Source organism: Anneissia japonica, unplaced genomic scaffold (genome assembly GCF_011630105.1).
Source record: "Anneissia japonica isolate Jap-2015-1 unplaced genomic scaffold, ASM1163010v1 scaffold9668_len1562885_cov226, whole genome shotgun sequence".
Classification (NCBI taxonomy): Eukaryota; Metazoa; Echinodermata; class Crinoidea; order Comatulida; family Comatulidae; genus Anneissia; species Anneissia japonica.
The window spans coordinates 595,359-617,272 of record NW_022711326.1 but is presented as its reverse complement, the minus strand read 5'-3'; the positions used below and the strand labels follow the sequence as shown (position 1 = coordinate 617,272).

General features: G+C 34.3%; 2 protein-coding genes across 3 annotated transcripts; one reads left to right on the top strand and one right to left on the bottom strand.

Annotated features, from left to right (window-relative positions):
- The first annotated feature begins 5 nt into the window (after positions 1 to 5).
- On the top strand, positions 6 to 8,123 carry LOC117107444 (dr1-associated corepressor-like). 2 transcript variants are annotated; one of them, XM_033249144.1, is made up of 7 exons: positions 6 to 186; positions 2,406 to 2,478; positions 3,131 to 3,224; positions 3,502 to 3,639; positions 4,510 to 4,603; positions 5,038 to 5,114; positions 5,641 to 8,123. In XM_033249144.1, exons 1-7 carry the CDS (start codon positions 145 to 147, stop codon positions 5,798 to 5,800), a joined length of 678 nt encoding a protein of 225 aa, XP_033105035.1. In that variant the 5' UTR covers positions 6 to 144; the 3' UTR covers positions 5,801 to 8,123. The 2 variants fall into 2 exon arrangements, with proteins under 2 accessions (XP_033105035.1, XP_033105034.1); XM_033249143.1 differs by lacking the exon at positions 2,406 to 2,478 and adding an exon at positions 1,448 to 1,520.
- Positions 8,124 to 9,098: 975 nt separating this feature from the next.
- Positions 9,099 to 21,581, bottom strand: LOC117107441 (CCAAT/enhancer-binding protein zeta-like). Its single transcript, XM_033249140.1, has 24 exons — positions 21,398 to 21,581; positions 20,431 to 20,576; positions 20,084 to 20,243; positions 19,509 to 19,617; positions 18,341 to 18,597; positions 17,743 to 17,868; positions 17,236 to 17,325; positions 17,036 to 17,120; positions 16,760 to 16,844; positions 16,270 to 16,366; positions 15,885 to 15,969; positions 15,422 to 15,536; positions 15,018 to 15,159; positions 13,930 to 14,058; positions 13,484 to 13,637; positions 12,782 to 12,864; positions 12,352 to 12,505; positions 12,064 to 12,190; positions 11,291 to 11,397; positions 11,156 to 11,201; positions 10,515 to 10,711; positions 10,055 to 10,242; positions 9,796 to 9,877; positions 9,099 to 9,450 (listed from the first exon to the last, which is right to left on the bottom strand). The coding sequence occupies exons 1-24, from the start codon at positions 21,536 to 21,538 to the stop codon at positions 9,305 to 9,307; spliced, it is 3,051 nt and encodes a 1,016-aa protein (XP_033105031.1). The 5' UTR covers positions 21,539 to 21,581; the 3' UTR covers positions 9,099 to 9,304.
- Between the last annotated feature and the right edge of the window lie 333 nt (positions 21,582 to 21,914).

The window sequence follows — 21,914 nt, the reverse complement described above, 5'->3', positions numbered from 1 at the left end:
CCTTAACTTATCTATCCAGTTGTGTGGGGTTGTGGTGTTGACGCTGCGATGATGCGCTGCATTATCGTCGTATTTGTTACAGTGCCCGGCCTAACCTAGGCTGGTAAATTATGCTTAAGAGTTATTGAACATAAAACGAAAGACATGCCTAGCAAAAAGAAGAAATATAATGCCCGTTTTCCTCCCGTAAGTTACCCATTTTAATGATAGAGTCAGGCAAAACGAAGCCGCCTAGGTTGGGCCTAGGCCTAGCTATGGTTGGAGGTAGCTAGCTAGCCTGGTCTAGGCCTAGGCCGATTACTAAAGCCTATGGGCACTAGACTATTCACTGTAAGTCAATTAGTCATGGGCCTAGCTAGGCTCAGGATATTATAATTGAATATTATTATTATATATTGGGCTAGCTGCCTAGGCCTAGCTAGGCTAATCATAATGTTATGAAGAATCTGTATTTTAATGCAGAGGACATTCCCTGTGTGTATTGATGGAACGCACTCCCTATTATAGTATTAATTGTTAATATTTTTTTTAAATTTCAAACAATTGTCCAACAGGAATGCTTTGTTCCCACTTACAGGCGAAAATTGCGAAAAATAAACATCAAAATAAATATAATATTACAAGGTATAAAAACATTTTAAAAATTATTATTGTCATACTGTACGTATATAAATTTAAATTACAATTAAGATATACACTCAGAATATTTACAAGTTTACACTCAGAAAACACACAACACTAACAATAAATATAATTATTATTTAAGTTACATTTAAACAGTTTTTAAAGAATTAGAAAACGATCAACTTCAGGGCTTTTTGCAACAAAGTCATATACAAACTAGATAATACATGTACACAACAAAACGGAACAGAAACTTAATAAATCATGTTGATGAAGACTGTGATTGGGAACTTTAAACAAAAAATAGGAGATAAGTTTACAATCAAACAAGATAACACATTTGAACAGAAACAAAAGGTCAAAGTGCATACGTTTAAATGGCGGGCATGTAATGTTTTTAACTCTTTATTGAGTTATTACGACGAGGACCAAATGTTTAAGGACTAACAAAGTGCAAGAACCTAAAAGTGTATGCCTGTAAATTCATTTAAAGTTACTTTTAGAAATTGAATTAAAGATGACAGAACAGGTATATAAAGATGGTCTAACAAGTGTAAGATAAAGAAAGCATTTACAGTAGTAGGAATATTAAACGATTTGCAATTGCGCCACATCATTCTCAAGACTCTGTTGGCCCTCGCCATAATAAATGGCCTAGGAATGCCATTTCCATTAGTTATTTTTCTTTGAGTATGGTAACAAAGGCCTAGAACTACTATGTTAATGTAACATAGAAAAAAATTACCTATGGTGGTAGTAGTAGTAGTAGGCTGTTGACTTAATAAATAGGATCCTACAGTATACAGGTTTGTTTCATTTTCAGGCAAGAATAAAGAAGATCATGCAGACTGATGAAGATATAGGCAAAGTTTCACAAGCTGTTCCAGTTTTAATATGTATCCTTTTAGTTCATTATTTAATGTAAACCTAGAGACATATTTTCTAATGGATTTAATACAGGGGTGGGCATAAAAATGTGTCAGAGGACCAACATAAATCTTTGATTTAACACTGAGGGCCATACCCAAACTCTGATGTTTCCAGTGCTTTTACAGTAATATTTATACCACTTATTCTCAGTTTTAATGTTACTTTTTACAGGTGATCGGGCCATAAAAAACAAGGTTAGCAAAAGATAATTCAATTCAATTTTTGCAACAAAGTCATATACAAACTAGATAATACATGTACACAACAAAACGGAACAGAAACTTAATAAATCATGTTGATGAAGACTGTGACTGGGAACTTTAAACAAAAAATAGGAGATAAGTTTACAATCAAACAAGATAACACATTTGAACAGAAACAAAAGGTCAAAGTGCATACGTTTAAATGGCGGGCATGTAATGTTTTTAACTCTTTATTGAGTTATTACGACGAGGACCAAATGTTTAAGGACTAACAAAGTGCAAGAACCTAAAAGTGTATGCCTGTAAATTCATTTAAAGTTACTTTTAGAAATTGAATTAAAGATGACAGAACAGGTATATAAAGATGGTCTAACAAGTGTAAGATAAAGAAAGCATTTACAGTAGTAGGAATATTAAACGATTTGCAATTGCGCCACATCATTCTCAAGACTCTGTTGGCCCTCGCCATAATAAATGGCCTAGGAATGCCATTTCCATTAGTTATTTTTCTTTGAGTATGGTAACAAAGGCCTAGAACTACTATGTTAATGTAACATAGAAAAAAATTACCTATGGTGGTAGTAGTAGTAGTAGGCTGTTGACTTAATAAATAGGATCCTACAGTATACAGGTTTGTTTCATTTTCAGGCAAGAATAAAGAAGATCATGCAGACTGATGAAGATATAGGCAAAGTTTCACAAGCTGTTCCAGTTTTAATATGTATCCTTTTTAGTTCATTATTTAATGTAAACCTAGACACATATTTTCTAATGGATTTAATACAGGGGTGGGCATAAAAATGGGTCAGAGGACCAACATAAATCTTCGATTTAACACTGAGGGCCATACCTAAACTCTGATGTTTCCAGTGCTTTTACAGTAATATTTATACCACTTATTCTCAGTTTTAATGTTACTTTTTACAGGTGATTGGGCCATAAAAAACAAGGTTAGCAAAAGATAATTGACAGGTAGCACACAGATTTTTAAAAATTAATTTTCCCGGGCCTCAAAAAATCATGTGGGCTACACATTGTCCACCTGTGATTTAATATATGCATGGTGTGTTTTCTGCAACCATGTCTCTACATGCTGAATGTTCAGCAAATCACAATATACCTTATATCACCAGGATCTTCTTGTTCAAATACAAAATTCGTGCAGCTCAGTCCAAAATTTTATTTTCAAAATGACTTTTGGGTAGAATAAACAAGGATTTATCAGGGGCCCGATGTCTCCCAGAAGTTATTTCCACAAAGCGGTAACCAAAGAACAACTTGTGAATGAGTATAACATCATCTGAATACTGAATATTTTTTTAACCAAATCAAGTAATGATTATCTATCATATTTTTCTTAATTTAATTAATAGCAAAAGCACTAGAAATATTTTTAGAAGCTTTAGTGATGAAGGCACATGAGAAAACGAAGGCTCGCAACGCTAAGACCATGACTAAATCACATATGTGAGTAGGCATACTGTTTATAAAATATCTTTTATTATAAAATTACTATAATTATCATATTTATAACTTTAGTTATACAGTTATTTTATCTTTAAATTTGTTTTTATATTTATTCGCATTGTACTTTGTGCTCTCTCTTTCATTGTTGTTGTTTTATTTATGGACGAAAATAAATGTCTTTTGAATTGAATTGAATTGAATACAGTGTATTTTTTAGGTGGAGAGAAAACATGACGTGAATATAAGTCAGTTACTCTGTTGTTTGTTTTTTATTTAGAAAACAGTGCATAGAAAATGAAAACAAGTTTGATTTCTTGAAAGATTTAGTTGAAAATGTTCCAGACATGCCATGTGAAGAGGAAGACACAAATAGTAATGAAACGAATCTACAGGAACCAAAACAAACACAATCAAGGTACGATTGCATTATTTCACTCTACCTGGCCTCTCTCAATTTTAAATTCCTTTAATTATGTTTTAGCCATATCATACTTTTCCCATTAAACATGCCTTCCTCAAACTTCCTTGATATTAATTCCTCACAGTAAAATTGGGGCGTTGTTTTATAACCATAATATTTCCTCTTCCTTTTCCTCTATGATGATTGCACTTTTTATTAGTTTAATCATCATCGTGATTCTGTCTGTTATTTTCCTTTGAAATACCATATTGGACAACATCACTAGTCTTTCTGGGAGGGGGAAGTTGGATAAACCCTCACACATTCCCACAAGGTCTAAACGTTCTAGTTAGTTTATATGATCTTAAACTAAGAATATGTATGTATAACCTCATACTTACACAGACTTTATTTTTGTTAGTCTCCATTTTCAACTACATTTCATTATGTTGTGACCATATCATACATTAAACATGCCTTCCTCATACAGGGAACTAGGGTCATTGGAGTTACCCAAATCTGATGGTGTCATACCTGCCATCATGAACACAATCAACTGACAGTCAATCCACACTTGTGAGTAGGAACACCCAGCCTAGCTATCTAGAAGTCATGGCGCAATCCGATGGAGAAAAATAATTAGTACCAGTTCTTAAGCCGCAGACGACTGGCCCTAAAGTTCCATTTTGGAGGTGATAAAACCTAATTTTATTCTCAACCCCAACCATGGTGGGACTGAGGTGTGTGGCCCATCTGTTGGAGAATAATGAACCTCCTGCTATAAAAGTATTAAGTAGTGGAAGTACAGTAAGTTCTGGAAGTAAGTTTAGTTTATGTAATTTTAAATATTACTTATACAGACTTGTTGATTTCTGTATTTTTCAGGAGGGGTCGGCCGCCCAAGAGGCCCCTGACCGATGCGAGTGCAAGTTCAAGTAAAAACCCCCGTCAATCTTCTGAGGAAGCGTCATTTTCTGATGTAAGTGTTTTGTTCTGCTCAGTGGTTTCGGTACAAATAATAATAATAATAATATTTTGAAATGTTGACCTCTATAAATAAATAGTTTGAATGTCGATGAGAAACAAAAATACACCGTCCTTAGGTCAAGATGCCCTGTATGAGCGTCTAGCCCTGCAGTTTATTATTTTAACAATTTTCTCATTGGTGTGGGGACATCTTCCTCCCAAACCCTCCTCCCGGCTCAGGCCTACAACCCTTGGATTGTGCTACCCGCTAAAGTAAATCTTTTGCCCTGTCTGTCAGGGTCCTAGCGCCGCCACTGGTTTTGCTCATTACAAGAGTATTAACGAAACAATAATTATTTGGCCCTTGCAGAGGTCTAAATAATTCGAAGCAACTCCTTTTTATTGATTTTTTTATGTTCAAATGTTTTGTCCCCAATTTTCTTAAAGGATGATTCTGATGATTCAGGAGAGGAGACAGCAACAAGTGAAAGCCACATGAATCTAGTACAAAATACAAGATTAAAGTAAGTATACCTACACCTTAATGAAATCAATATCAAATACTACTAAAAAGAAAAAAAAAACCATTGTCAATGAAACAAGTCAAATTTGACCATTGTAATAATAATAATCTACAAATACAATGTACAAAGCAAAGTACAAACATTAGATAATTATAGTTAAGTTAGTAAGTAGGGGACCTGGTTAAGGGTTAACAATCCAGGAGTATAATTCATAGGCCCAGTGTACACATTAGACTTATGCACACATTTTAAACCTCAGGACAGTACATCATTCAGCAGTGGTGTACAGGCGCGATCTGGTACTTGTGTACTAGATAGCACAGACAGGATGTGACCCTTGGGGGTACAGGAAATTACTAGTATTGGTGCTAAACAAATATCCACCGATATATTTTTATGGATAATTGATCCAGCTGGATTGTGATCACTCACTGACCACCATTTGCATATCGCTATATAATTTGTATTTATATTGTTTTACTCTGCCTTATCAATTAATAACAAATTTTCCTTTTCTGTTTTACAGAGGGTCAACGGAGGTCAAAGCAATACCATCTGCAAACATGTTCCAGGCTGTCTCAAGCACCAGCTGCAGTGTTGGAGATAATTCCCTAGCGATGGGATTCTACCAAGCACCTCAGACCCTCCAGCAAAATAGTAATGATGATGAAGACTATGATTGCTAGCACCCTAAATTAAAATGCAATTTTTTTTATATACAATATAATATAATATTATTATACATTTTATTTTTGGTTGATTTAACATGGTGTCCTTAAAACCGACTTCAGTCGTTGTTACATCATTTCATATTCATAAACCAACTTTGAAAAAGATCACAACTAAGACATGCAACCTTGACTAAAGCTACGTTAACATCAAGCCCGGATCCCGGAAAATTGTAAGTTGCTACGTTTTTTGAACGCTGCATTCACATGGCGCACGGAACACCGTTATTTGGGTTAAGAACGTATGCGTTTGATTAATTCGAAGCTTGTTGCTGATTGCTTCAACGAAAAACAACGTACAATTTCACGATACAAAGGCTCTCAGATCCATCGCTCCAGATCCGAAGTTGGAATTGGAAGTCGTATGAATTTGATGTGAACGGTCCTATTCTTTACCACTAAACCCATTTTTCACGATTTTTTGTCCGGGCACCGGAGCGGATCCGGGATTTGAACATAACTTAAAATTGATATCTACTCAGGCTGATTTTTCAGATCTGATCTAGGGCAGGCTAAATCACCATAAAACAAATAACAATTTTTCAATGTCTTTTTGGATTTGACTTAGGCAAGTTCAACTGTACTAGTATTTACTACTAGACAAAATTAAAATAAGTGGTTTGTGGTCTAGTATGAATTATGAAGAAAAATATTTTTAAATAACAGTCAAGATTATTATTCATCTGCTTGACTGAATCTTTAAAATATTTTCTGCTTTTTAAATGATCTCTTGTCAGCGGTCTTCAACCGAACTTGGTTTAGTCAATGCTAATTTCTACATATTGTAGTTTATGAACATGAATTGCAAGTTCAACAATTGCTTGTTGAATCCTATTTTGAACTAAGACTAAAATCTTTTTTGAGAATGCAGGCATTTTTTCCTGCAGTAAATATGTACAGTATAGGGAGACTTGAAATAACACAGGTTTTGATTTATAGAATCATTTGTAAAATTTGGTTTTCTCCATTTAAAATGTAAGAATTCGATAATTTTTCTCATCTAATTTCTCTCCACAATCAAACAAAGCCTGTTTGACAAACTTTCTAATACCCTGGGTTGATCGTTCCTATTGAATGTCTAAAAACTTATTCTTATTTCCAAGAGTCACATGACCAATAATTGGGATTACATTGTGAATGGAATAGTGAGCATGCTCAATATAAAAAAAATGATAGGTATCTTTAGTTCTGTCCAGACTATCAAATTTTTGAAAGAAACGTGGACCTAATTATGGTCGACATCATGACCATATATAGGCACATCATGACTATATATGGGCACATCATGACTATATATGGGCCATCATCAGTTTTTTGTCAAAGATAATCATTAGTGTTGAATAATGGTGGTTCAAACTCTTTTTGGAAATCAAACTTTAGAACAAATGTTTTGCTAATGCTCCGATGCAACTGCTCCGATGCTACTGGCAAATATTGAGTTTTTTTTTAAGAGTTAGGCCTATGGTTCTATTACTCTGCGGGCAGATTTAACCTGCGTATGCAAGTGGGACACAGTGCTAGCTCGTGTCTCACAAGGATTACATGAATTCAAAAGCGTAAAATGCACAGAGAACACTAGAAAGAGTATAAAAACACTTGCACCGTCTATGTGGCCTTTCCTGGACAATTATTCCTCACAATAAAATTGGGGCGTTGTTTTATAACCATTTTTCCTCTTCCTTTTCCTCTACGGTGATTGCACTTTATGTTAGTGAACATCATGTGATTCTGTCTATTATCTTCCTCCAATATAAGGCTTGCCATCCCAAAACCAGTGTACAGTCGTTATATGTTAAACTGAGTAATTAACATAAAAATGATCCAGTATTGTATACTTCAGTACAGAGAAGCCGTAATACTTTTACTCATAACTTTGGCAAGAATAAGTTATTTTTAGAAAATGACCCATCATTTTAAAGCTTATAATGTGGAGAATAAGAATAATATATTTAAAGTCAATTTCCATTTTGTTGGTCACTGATGCTGGGTTTGGGATGGCAAGCCTCATGTTCGTCCCAACACATCACCAATAGTCCCTCCGGAGGGGGAAGTTCTATAAACCCTCACATTCCCACTAGGTTGAACATCCTATCTAGCTGGTATATTTGATCTGAAACTAAGAATATGTATACACCTCATATTTAAAGCAGACTTATATTTTTTGTTTTCTTTGATTGTTATTTGTTATAAATCTGAAATTATATTAGCTATAGTTCAGGTAATTATCTAATACCAGTGTATAAAAGTTTGTTAATAAACAGCATTTGCTATTGAAAGGAAAGTATTTTAGAAACCACTGAATATTTATTTTCTGTATTATAGTACTGCAAAATAAACAAAAGAAAAATAATAGGCTTTTACATATTACATCAAAGGTTTAATGAGTATTGGGATAGGTTACACAGTGTCCACCAGCACCCCTTGTTTAGTTATGAAATCAAATCGTTCCATTTATATTCCAATAATCGATGCCGTGGCCCAGTGGACTAGATGTTGCACTTTTAAATAACTTTCTCCTCTCCTGAGGGTTGCTTCATGTCCTCTGCAGCCGGTAAACTGGTGCACTTTCATCAGTCCATAACAGGAGTCGAGTGAACCAGTACACTGGGGTTGCCCCCACTCGTCTCGAAAGATGTACTGGGTTCTTTAAAGTGCACATGAGCATTTGTGTACAATGGGCTTACGGTTTATAGTCCCTATCCTAGAAGAATTGTTCCACCACCGGAGAGAGGCGGCCGCAAACCTGTGCCGTTATTGTTGACTATGGTTACAGTGCCCCTGCCTTAATCGCTCGACCATTCAACTCACTCCAATATAGTATTTAAAATAAAAAATAAATTCACAATGTACAGTCATTATACGTCACAAACTGCATTAATCCAATTCATAATTTTTATTTGTGGTTGGGGGGGGGGGGGGGGGGGGGGTGTTTCGTATATAATGTTGATAAATTAGCCTAGTAAATTGGCCTAAATTAAAAATTTCATGCAAGAGCTCTGAAAACATTACGATACCCGAATCAAGAAGGGACTATGTAAGACCTCTGAAAAGATTACACCTGCATCAAAAGGGGGGGGGGCAATACTCCCATGGTAGTGTTATTATGGTACCCGCATCAAGAGGGTGCCATACTCCCCTGGTAGTGTTATTCAAACCATACAAGATTTTGGTAGCCTGTTCCTGGTTACCATACATTTTAGTTTTTTATCTAGTTGGTTAAAATATGAAACAGAAAAAACACTTATCAATGCAACTATTCAATTAAAAAGCTATTTTATTTCAAAAAGTGATGTCACAGATACATTTGATCTTGTATAATGCCTGAGTAAGCCCAGCCACAATGTATAAAGCCATGGCTCTCAAGTTGGAAGCAGTACAGAGATCATTTTTAACAGATCTGAATTCTAAATCAAATTGCTCATAAACTGATTAGCTATATCGACTGTAAATTTTGCGTAATATCTATTTCCTTTTGAATTTTTTGCTGCCCTTTCCCTTCATTTTTTTTCTGAAGTTTGATTTCTCCCTCTTTTTGCGCATCATGGTTTTCACATCCTTGCCCCGCATCCATTTATCTCGTTTCACCTCCCAGTCGAGCTGCTTCACACCTGTGTAAAAAAATATTTCGTCTTAATATAAGCAATAAAAATGTTCTAGATCCACGCTTGCCAAACTATGGGTTGCGACCCAATAATGAGTGGCCAAACCTTTGGGTCGCGAGCAGGTATTCAAAAAACAATTCAATTTATGTGCTCATTCTCAGACAGTTGATGCAGGTCTAACGATGTAAAACCAGTATTTTTAGGTGAATCCTCATTAGAACAATATTTTATTATATGCCAACAATGAATATTCTGAAATTCATATGACTATTATTTTTCTATTGGTTTTTCCCAAGGCCCTGCCCATCTTCCCTGACCTTCAACTTATAATTGGAATGTCACATGACTCACCGGCTTTGTCCTTATTGGATAATGCATTTGTTCCAATGCTGTTACTTCTTGATCCTACATTCTCATCCATGAGCAATGAAAACTGAAATGAAAAATAATTAAGAGAGTACTTTACATTAAAAAATAATAATATATTATTGCATGTCACAAAGTAAGAAAATAAAAAAGGGACGTGACTCCTCGTTTTTATCACAATCTATTTTTTGAACCTTTATAGAAGAATAAATATACTGTATCAGCATTTCAATTGATGCCTGACCTCTTCAGCTACTGATGTGACATCACTTCCTGCTCTAGGTTTCTTTGATTTGCTACTTGGTGGAGCAGGATTTGGTTTTCGTTTCTTGGTCTTACTGGAACCCTCCTTTTCATTGTAATTCTCTTTCTCCAGGCTTTTCTTAACAGCTTTTTTACTCTGCATTTTGGTACCAAGGTTAAACTCATCATCTATTATAAAATTAAAACATAAATAAAAAGCAAATATAAGTAAATCATATTTTTATTCTTCATACACCCTCAGCCAAATGTACATTTCTTTTTATTACATATTAGCCACATAAAGCTGTGGCAATTATAAGTCATGCATTCTGACAAACTATAGCCTATCACAATCTATAGAACTCACAATGTTTACATTTTTTTACGGTATGTGAAGATCGATGTGGGCTTGCATATAATATTTTAACAGAAAGCCACTTAAAGACTTTTGTTATATTTACCATCATCAGACATATCAAATGCCTCTTCATCAAAGTCCTCATTCTCAATTTTGAAATCATCCAGCCCAAAATCTTGCTCAATATCATCATCACTGAAATCATCAATATCGGGATCATCTAAATCCTCGTCTGAAAAGTCAGAACCATCAGAGTCGGTTTGCTTCTTCTTTTTACCCCGTTTTTCTTGGTGGAAATCTCTGAAAACAAAGGATAGCTTTTTGAGGTGAGTTCTAGAGTGCATTTAGCCTTTTCAAATATAAAGTTGTATTAAAACTTTTTTAATTTTGACTCTGAGAGGTATCCTGATGCCATCAACAGAAGAAGGATTGTACTTGGATTCAAGGAGCGAGGCAGCCTACACTACTCCTATAAACTTTTGAAAATTGGAAAAAAAAAAAGGGAAAAAGGAAAACTTCATATCATTTAAAATTTAGTTTGAGAGTGCCATTTCCTGCCATCTAGATGTTCCATAGCCATAAAATATTGCTTCTCAGCCCCAGCCATGGTGACGCTGAGGTGGTCTGGACCTCCATCTGTAAAGGCCCCTCCTCCTTTTCTCAGGGAAAGTAGAGAAGGTAGTATTGAAATTGCTATCATGTTTACAAAAAAACACAACACAATAAACACAATTTTAGACTTACCTAGCAAAATCAACATCATCATCAATTTCACCACTTTCTAGATCATCTGAAATTGACAATAAGTATACAATTGTATAAATATTGCATAATATATTTTTTCTTTGATTAATGAAATAATCAAATGATAAAACTCACCAAGATAATTTTCGAACTCATTGTCACTGACACTTGATGCATCTGAGTCAATGTCATCCACCTCCTTCACTTTCTTTTTGGCTTTCTTACTTTTCAGCTCAAAATACCTGTAAAAATAAACAGGATTTCAATTTTTCTGCTCAGCAAGATTTTAGTATGGACTGCAAAATTTTAATGGGAATATGAGCCGCACCTTTGGCCCCAGCCCCCTTAGATACCAAAGGTGACTCCAGTTTTTCCACACTGATAAACCAGAGTTCATCAGCCACAGAATTTACCATGGGTACCCAAAAGTTGGTCCCCAAGCCCCAGCTGGACCACTCTATTCATAGCTGATATTGTTTTGCTTTTGATGATGCTGGTATGACATTAATGATCAATAACTCTTGTTTTGTATTTGTGTGCATATTTGATTAACTTTATAGGCAAATACAGACACAATAAGGATAGGCAATTGCAAGAGCAGTTGGCAAAGTAGTTATGGTTTAGGGTCTCAATCTTGACATCCAGTGTTTGAAGGTTTGCTGTAAATTTTGCTTGTGTTCTTGGGCAAGACACTTTACCTGCAATTGTCTCTCTCCTACTTGGTAGGATGTTGTGGCATATAATGTATTACATCACAATTAGGAATATTCCCCACGGAGCAGAGAAAAAATTCACTTTGTGCCAGTTAAGGATCAACTCACTAGGATACCACACATAAATGACCTGCTGGTGATTTCATACAAAAAAAAAAACACCTCTGGTTTGGGTGTTCATATTAATGTACTTACTTATAGAAAAAGAGCTCATCCATTGGAATACTGTTCTCATCCTTATCAAGGAATTCCTTACTATTAACCACAAGCCGTCGTATGTCCGGGGCTACATATGTACGAGGCTGCATCACAGAGACCCTCTCTATGAGAAAGTAAAATTGTAATCATTTAATCTTTTTTAATCGACACAATTATCATCAATTTTTAATAACTAAAACTATAATAGCATATATTGTATACATATTATCTAGGTATTTTAAATGACATTAAAACAAAATTAAGGTAAGTGAAATGGAATGGTACCTGTCTCCTTTGATTTTGGGTTACGGTAGACAAACCTGTCCAAGAATCTGATGAGTGTAAAATCCTGAAGGGGATTCCCCATGTAATTAATGGGATCACCCGCCAGTAAGTGAGTTGCAAATAATGCGACTGACGGATGGAAGTGGTGTGAAAGCTGTATACAAAGAAAATAATCCATAATAACTATAACAAATTATTAATTTCACAATAAAATATTCAAAGTATTTAGTTTACTTAAAGTGGTCTAGTACCACACAATTTTTAAGAAAAACTTAAATAATAAAATAATTAATATAACTTTAATTATAATATTTTCGAAACAAAATGTTGTAGGTAGATAACAACATTATATTTGTTAAGTTTAGATAAAGCTCTGTATTTCACTAATAATGTAATTTTATTTCTATACCACTTTATTTCAGCATCTTACCTTCCTTAGCTCCCAGTAAACACTGTCTTCAGAACCAGAAAACAGAGGATTTCTTGCTAAAGGATCATAATGCATCTTACTACCTGATAAGGAAAAAAATGCAAACAGTTTTTTTTTAATACTATAAAACAATACTGTAGAAATGTTGAGCTCAAAGTGGGAGATGATTTCAGGTTTACTGTAGTTCTATCTGGAGACGATCCAGGTCTTTATGTTTATTATCCAGAGAATTGATGTTATACCTAGAAATATTTTCTTTGAGTTTGATCTTGATCTCATACTAGGGCGCATCTGTTTAAATTAAAGTTTTGCATTCTAGGCGTGATACATTTTCTAGAATTATTTTATTGCAGAACAGACTCCATTGTCTCTTTTTCTAATGTAAACTCTATTAAATCAAAGTTGATGCATGGTCCAACCACTCCTTATAGTTCATGTCGTATACTGAAAGTGATTGTTAGAATTTTACCTAGTCAGATTGTAATGTCATGCAATCCTGTAACAGAAGTAGCCTGAAGACATTATATATGCTCATATAATCATGATGTGCCTATAGATGGTCATTATGTGATGTCATCATCACCATTTTTAGGCATCTCACATGTTTTTGTCATAATAAAATTTGATAGTCTGAACAGGGGTTTATGACTGTTGCAGTATACCTGTGTTTTTGTTTAGTATCATATTGAAGCCATGACATACCTGTTTGTTTTTGTTTAGTATCCTTATGAAGCCATGACATTTCCTCTCCAACATTTGATGCATATAAAACACCTTGATCTGTTTTTGATTTTGACTTATTTTCTTCTTCATCCTCCTCATCAACATCTACAAAATGTTCCTCGTCATCAGAGTCCTAGATAGTAAAATAAGGTGGGGGAGGGGGTGTTAAACCTTAATAATTAAGCATTACTCTACAAAGAGTTACAGTATACATTTATGCTACATCTCCCCTTTTATAACTATATTGTTTATATTACATTACTGACAAATATATCAGGATGTCATATATATATTTCATACACAGCAGAGCATAGGATTGAGAAGGAAGCAGAGTTTGGGAAAGGCCTTTGGACAGCAATGGCTTGAATGCTGATGAGATAATGACAACATATTCATAGAGTAGGTACCGCTGATTTAGCACTTACCATGGCTTTGTCTATGATACAGGTCAACTGCGGCCTGGACTGTATGACCTCTGAGATTAGAAACAAAATGGCACATATCGATGGAGGTTGCTGCTGACAGCTGATTTGCAGAAGTCTCTTTATGAAGGCCTAAACAAAAAAACAATTGTTTACTTTAATAAAGGTGGTACAATTAACAAAATGGAAGCATTAGTCTAGGAGAATAGAAGACACTCTAGTGGTAGCCACTGTGTGTGTGCTCTACTACCTTCAGTGTTTCAGCCATAGGGCTAACATACAAGTTACGACAGCATACATGTCTTTCGGATGCAGCTTAAGACATTGAAGCCATGAGCAGGATGACTCATGTGCAAAAGAGTATAAGATTGTCTCCTGGTGTACTGTTCCACTGTAAACAAATCTACCGGCTTTGTGGGTTATAACATAGAATGAACGTTACTCAGAATAAAGAGAGGGAGGCCATGATCCATAGCCTCCCTCTCTTTATTCCAAGTAACGTTCATTCTTTGCTATTTAAACATAATCAGTGCATCTGTGAGTTTGTGAGTTAGCCTTGGTGTATTTCACATATTCCTATTCTATCTTAGAGTACAAGTTCAGTACAAGTCCTTGGGATTCTAAAGTATGTATCTGACAACCACTCTGCGACGTGTCAACAAGTATTCCTTGCTTTGCGTACTAATTTGTTTAAAGATCATCGGACAAGGGCCGAATAAAAATAAAAACAAAATTTTGTTTTCTTATTTAGCAAACAGTTTTGCCAAAAATATCCAGACGGAGGAGAAAATAAAAATATAAATTTACTGGTGAATGTAAATAGGATGGTTAAACGCTTCAAATTTATATAATTAGGATATTTCAAGGCAGTGGAGGGTGTAATAAAAATAAAGAATAACTTTTATTTTTTTCTGAAATTTCCACTTTTTCGTGGTGGCGGGTGCGCTAATTAAACCAAAAATAAAATTTTATTTTTATTTGAAATCATGAGTATTTACAGTCGTCGGGTTCGCTAAACAAGGTATAAAAAAAAAATCTCGCCTAACCTGTTCTACTATTACAATACCACAAAATTATGATATAAATCTTACCTTAATTCTCTTTACAATAACATCTCCTTTAAGGGACTGGTACAACAAGTTTAAGAACATTGATAGTCGTGGTGACTTTTTCAATTCTGGGTCTAAAAGTTTCTTGAAAAGCGCACAGTAATACCTATCTGATGTTGATTGCCTGAAAAATGCACAAATAACACATTGAAAGTTTTAAAAATTTACATATGCCTAAATAATTGAAAATAATTACTGTTGAAAAATGAAGATTTCAGTACAATATTTGTAAATAATATCATTTTCCATATCGCTAAATATATCAATTTTAGATAAATACTCCAATTGGCCAGACACTATGCTACTCCATTTACTATCGCATTCTCTCCAGTATGTGTTGCTAACTCTAATCTAAGACCAATTGTTTTGGAAACATCTCTAATTACCTTGAACACATCACCTGATGGAGTAGCAAGAGACACTGGACCGAAGTACTGAAAGGCGACGTGTGAACCATTTTAAACAACATATCAGTCTGTTCATCCAACTTATCATCTTCAACTGTAACAAAATTTCGAAAATATTATTCTTTCATATCTTCAAACTCTGTCCACACTGTCAAATTTTTTATGACAAATATCTATGATTTGCCCATATTTGGAAATGAATATCACTGTAGTGGGCGGAGGTAAGTGGGGCTACCCAAACTTGACGTTTCCACCCAGTCTAAAGCTAATGTCATGGTCCTCAACCCACCTTTATTAACATCCTTGCCAATGTTATCAACCACCCACCCTTAAAATTTCGACCAGCCACTATTAGTTTTCTACAGTTACAACCCTAATAACAATCATCGATAGTATAATAAACAAAACCATCTGTACAAAAAGCATTAGGAAACTGACTTACTTTTGGCATAAGGATAAGCCCTGTTCACACCTGTGAGTACTGCACTCATCATTTTGTGGTCTACTTTCTTCTTTTTTGTACAAGCCTACAAATGAACTTAAATTTTAGTAGATCATACAGTATATATATAAACTACCTCATATGAAACACAAGAGCAGAAAGACATAATTTGTTGGCAACAAGCATATTAGTAAGCAGAGACATAAATATAGGGGTGCAGATCAGCCACTTTCCCGGGGTGCCGAAATGATGGGGCTCCAACATTTTATAGAGAATTTTTTACTTTTAATTATTTAGCAACCACAATAAAATGCCTAGGGACCAAAAACACTAATTTTCCCCTGTAAAGCAGTTTGATCAGTGTCTGCTGATTGTAAAACTTTACCTTGAAAAATGAAAAATATATAACCATGAGTTTAGTTGCCAAATCTTCCTCATCATGACTTAAAATTACTTGATTCAAGAAACAGATGCCAAAATACCTGTAAGGCAATAATTGTTGATAAAATAAACCTCCAACTATGGCTAACAAATAACATTCTACTTATCTCATAGCAACATTTTCACCAAGCCCAAGGTCCTACTGTATGAATGAATGTTCAAACTTCAACTAAACTGTCATTGTTTCACAACATTCCACCTCTCAAGCTTCATAGAAAGCATCTCCTTCTATGCAGTAATATACTTACACACTAGTTTTTAATTGTGTTATTTGTTGTTTCTACCATACATTGATTTCATGACATTAGTGATTATGGAAGGTGAAAAATGATCAGGTTATATATATGGTGTGACAAAAAAAGGAGAAACAAAAATGACTAGCTCATAACTTTTTTGTTTGCTTCTTAATACACATTAAAATAAAATAAACTCACTGTGCTTTGGAGCTAATATTTGGTCTGTACAGCATTCTCTCCATTTCCTGTACCACAATGCATTTCATGATTGGATGAATAGAGACTAAAGGAAAAAAAGAAATTTCATTTCATTTATTTTGTGATAAGATAAATCTCACTCTCAGATATGTACAATAGAAAATATAACACTGTTTTGTTAGCTTAACTTCAATAAAATATTGAGGAACACATGTAACAATAAATTATGACAACACCATAAATAGAAAAAAAATATATTAGAATATTTATACTCACCTAATTTCTGCAAGAGGTACACTGCTTTGGATGCCACCTTAGACTCTGGGTCGCCGACCTTGTTAACAAGTTTCCCCAATAAAACCTGTAAGGTAATTACATAGCCAACATAGTACAACTTTAGATTAAATCATGTGACTATTCCAAACTGAGACTTGTGGCTAAATTCTGTTGGCATAAAACAATAATAGACATTGTACCTGTTCTTGTTCTGGATTTGCAACCAGTAGTTCCTGCATTGTACTCAGTGCCTTTGTTTTAACTGCTTGTACTGTGTCTTGAGACAGAATCTTTATGTAAAAATAAATATATCATTGTGATATAAATATAAATATTGGTATAGATACCTACTACAAAATAAACAATTATCTCATACTGTAGTATTGAGACATTCAGTGTGAAGAAGTTCCTTAAAAAACCCCCTATATTATATTGATTCATGATGTTTTCCTCATTCTCGCTGATGAAGGCCACAGGAGTGGCAGAAATATCCGAGTTTATAATAAATCAGTGTTCTTAAAGTCTACTACTGAAGTTGTTTCATTATTTTCTATATATATATATATATATATATTTATTTTATATCTTTGGGTATACATTTAAAAAATCTCAGAACAGCTTCCTAGACCCTCGCCTGGGCTTCAACCCTCGCCACATTGTCTAGTTACTCACAGCAAGATATCAATTTACAGCCTTCATTAACCCACCTCTAAGGTTTTCACAAATTCTGAATATCGCTTCTTCAAAGCATCTTCAAAATACCAAATAAGAAGCCTCTTGTCCCTTTCCTCCTTGTTCTTGCCACACAGTACATGAAGTTGATCAAAGGGGTGCTGTCAAAAGTAAGTAAACGGTTAATAATAAAACATCTGTTCCAGTAATCAAGGTAACAACATAAAATGCATAGAGGCTTTAGTAACATCTGCTACACAAAAACTAGCATTACTATCAAAAACCTGATTTAACATTTTAATAACCACATCAACCAGTGAACCATTTAGCGCTGTCCAGACTTGCAAATCTTATTTGACAAAAACATGTCATGCCTAAATATAGTCATAATGACATCACATCATGACCATATATAGGCACATCATGACTATATATGGCATACATCAGTTTTATGTCAAAGAAAATTTGATAGTGTGGAAAATGTTTGATCAGATTTTACTGGACACTGTATGCTTGTTCCAGACATATCTGACAAATTGTGTCTTTCCATGTCTTATGGATATTGGACAATTTGAAGAAAGGCCTTTTAACCGCTTTTATGATAACTAACTATTTAGAGATTTTTTGTTATACCTGTGAAAATAATTTCAGTTTTTGATCGTGAATAAGGAGCTCTTCCAACCACAGCTGTTTGAGGTTGTCCAGTGCAATGAGTACCTCTCGTCTACCCTTCTTATTAACCATCTGGAGCAGCATGTCTAGGCTTGAGAGGTTGTGGAGAATGCAATCTTGTATCTGAAGTGTAAGCACTGCAACTTTGTCCGCAAGAACACCTGCTGATATTACAGTGTTCATCCATTGTAGCTTAGAACTATTTCCAACATCTTTCCCTAAAAAATAGAAAGAACAATCAACTTTGGCTTAGTGACCTGGTACCCTAGTTCATTGGTTTTACCATCGCTACTTATGATAGCATGTATCAAAAGCCATAAAATACAATAAATTCCCAATAACCAATAATATCTTCTTTCCAAGCATTTATTTTATTTATTTCTTTACCCTGGATGACCTGATCAGTGCACTAAGTATTGTTATCCTCCAGGGCCCAGCAACACATACAATAAAATACACATGACAAAAATCGGTACACAGACAATTAATTAAGGATATAGAAATTAAAATGTAAGCATAAATGTTTGTTTTCTGTTTCATGTTTTACACTTACATAGATATTGATGAGAGAGTTAATATTGATTGCTACTATTATATTTTAGACTGAAACTGTTAAATACAATTATTCATGAACATAGACAAAATTCTTGTAAATAAACCATTAAATGTACATATTTTTTGTGACGTTCCGTTCCATTATTAACGAATCTTTATCAAACAATGTCTTGTTTGCTAGTTAGTACGTACATTCAATGGTTTACTTACAAGAATTTTGTTTATGTTTATACATCATAGAAACCGTAAGAAACTATTTGAGATAACACTATTCATTAGACATAATGTGGCATGCACAGGGAAGTAAGCATTTCCATGCCATTGACGAGTTCTAACTTCTAAGTTCCATTTGATCTACAGTACAGGGATATACCTGACAGGCCCTATCCAGAGTTACTAGAGGATTGGGTTTTCAATTGATTAACATACAAATAAAATTATTCAATTGTGTTGTAATTTAAATTGAGGCCTTGCATATATATGCTGAATTGTTTTTATTTATTAAATATGTGCGTGTAGGGGTACAATTACGAAATATTTTATCGAAGGTGGCAATGTTGGTTTATGTACATACTTTCCTTGTAAAGCTGAACTTCATTTCCATACAATTTTGCAGCATGTGATTTGAATGCCTTCAATGCCTCATCATCTACTTGTTGAAATTTGACTGGATCATCATTGAACTGAAAAGAGAAACATAATCAAAAGTATGAGAATAATCAAAGTACTGTGTGAACTTCAAGGTTATGTACATATCTCAATGTTTATTGATGGTCAATATTTGCTATCATTACATGTCATTACTGTATAAGAAAATAAACACAACTATTGTGAGAATGGGACTTAGGACACATACCTACTGGACAATTATCCCTCACAAATTATGCAATTAGGCAATTACACAAAACTGAGAAGGCTAAATAATATATTTTTTAGGATAAACATGTTGCTCTTATCAGGATTGGAACCTACGACCTTATGTAACTGTTAACAGTTCAAGTGCTCTACAATGAGGCCAAGATAATATTAAGTCATATTCAACAACATTTGCTTAATAAAATCACAGTTAAAAATACATCTATTTTTATTTAACTTGGTAACAACACCTTTGAACAGAACAGAAATATCTAATTATGGAGGTAGCCTTACCTTCTTTTCATGCCACTTGCCACCTGGCTTGAACAGGTATGTTTTGTATACAGGTGACTTTGTTAGTTTCCTTAATACTTCTGGTTTTATCTTTGATTTAGTTGGTGTTTGCTCATGTGCTTCCTTACTACTTTTGTGTTTCTGTTCTTTTTTCTTTTCACTGAAAAGAGAAAAAAAGAGAGGAATTATACTAATGCAACCAAAAATCTTTGGTTACAAAATAACAATGTCAACATTATTATTAATATTTGGATTTGCATTCACATTCTGGAAAGTGTAGAATGGTGATTTTTATCTAAATGATGATTTACATAAAAAAAAACAAAAAAAAAAACAAACAAACAAACCTGTGACTATCTAGAGACTTGTTTATACCCAAACTTTTGAGGAATTGAGCAATCTCTTGCTGGCTAATGTTTTCCCCATCATCTTTCACTTCTAAGTCTTCTTTTAAAGGATCATCCTCAACATCCTTTATGAGGTTATAATCATCCTGAAAAAAACCAGAGATTGACAGCCAGTTTATTACCGTGACTTCTACAAAAATACTTGTATTTTCATTGATTCTTCATTCAGCTAAACATGAATATTTACATATAACAATGAAAGAACATTTTTCATGCAAATTTAAGAGAGTTTTCTATCATACTGGAAAGTTTTTTTTCTTGCGCGGACAGATGATACCTCAAGCTCAAATTTCCATGGAAAATAGGTGCGCACAATCATAATTACTGCATTATACATTGTTTATATTAAGATTAGGTCAAAGCCTAATATTTGTCAAAATGTGCGCGGAAATCGGCCCTTATTTTCAGAAATGCACAGACAGATTTCTAGGCCAAATTTTGCAAGAACATATTCCCCACGTATGCCTTACTTTACAGTCTGAGTTTCCTATGTATCCCATGCACAAACTGACTACATGCACAAAAAAATTAAATCAAATTTAAAAAAAATTAAAATCAAATATGAATTTTAAATAATTAAACTTACTATTTTAAAATTAAAATTTTATGAAACAACAGAACATACTAGCCTAGGCTGGGCCTAGCCTAGGGCTATCCTATATCCTAAAGCTGGATTTAATAAGATTCAGATATCGTAAATTGTCCCATCATATAAACCATGGCCATGCATGGAGGTATATTAGCTCTATGAACCAACCTAGGCCTAGCCTAGGCTCGTCAATGTTGCGACTAGCAGCAGACCATGCTGTCACTGACTGAGCCCCTTGACCCTTGTCAACTGTCTAAACCCCCAGAGTGAGATAAGTGAAAGGACTAAGCCTAGACAAAAATAAGCACAGTATTTTACCTCGTTTCCACCTAGTTTTTGCACTAGGCCTATGTCAAAGCCGGATGTCTCTCCTTCATTATCGATGGCTTTCTGAACAGCTTTACTTCTGTTAAACTTACTTCTTACTTTAATCTTGTGTTTTCCTCCACCTTTAGGCATTCTCGCATCACATGTGTAAACCTAGAGCGTCGATAAATAACAATAAAATTCTATTGAAACGGAAATTGTTGTGGTGGTTTTCTATATCTACTTGTATTAAGTGTTTGAAATTCTGAGTGTGTATAGTAAAGTAAAATCGTTCAATTGCAAGGGTCAGTGGATTGGTCTATTTGGTGGTTAGCGAGGTCTTCAAAATTCGAAAGTTAACTTAAGGGATTGTTACATATTTTATTAGGCCTAGATAATGCATAAAACTAAAAGTAGGCCTAAATTATGAAATTTTTAAAGCATTAGGACGTTGTATTTTTATTTGCATTTATAATGTACCACTTTAAATCGTAAAATAGTTCATTTCCAATCATGAATATCCCTTCGA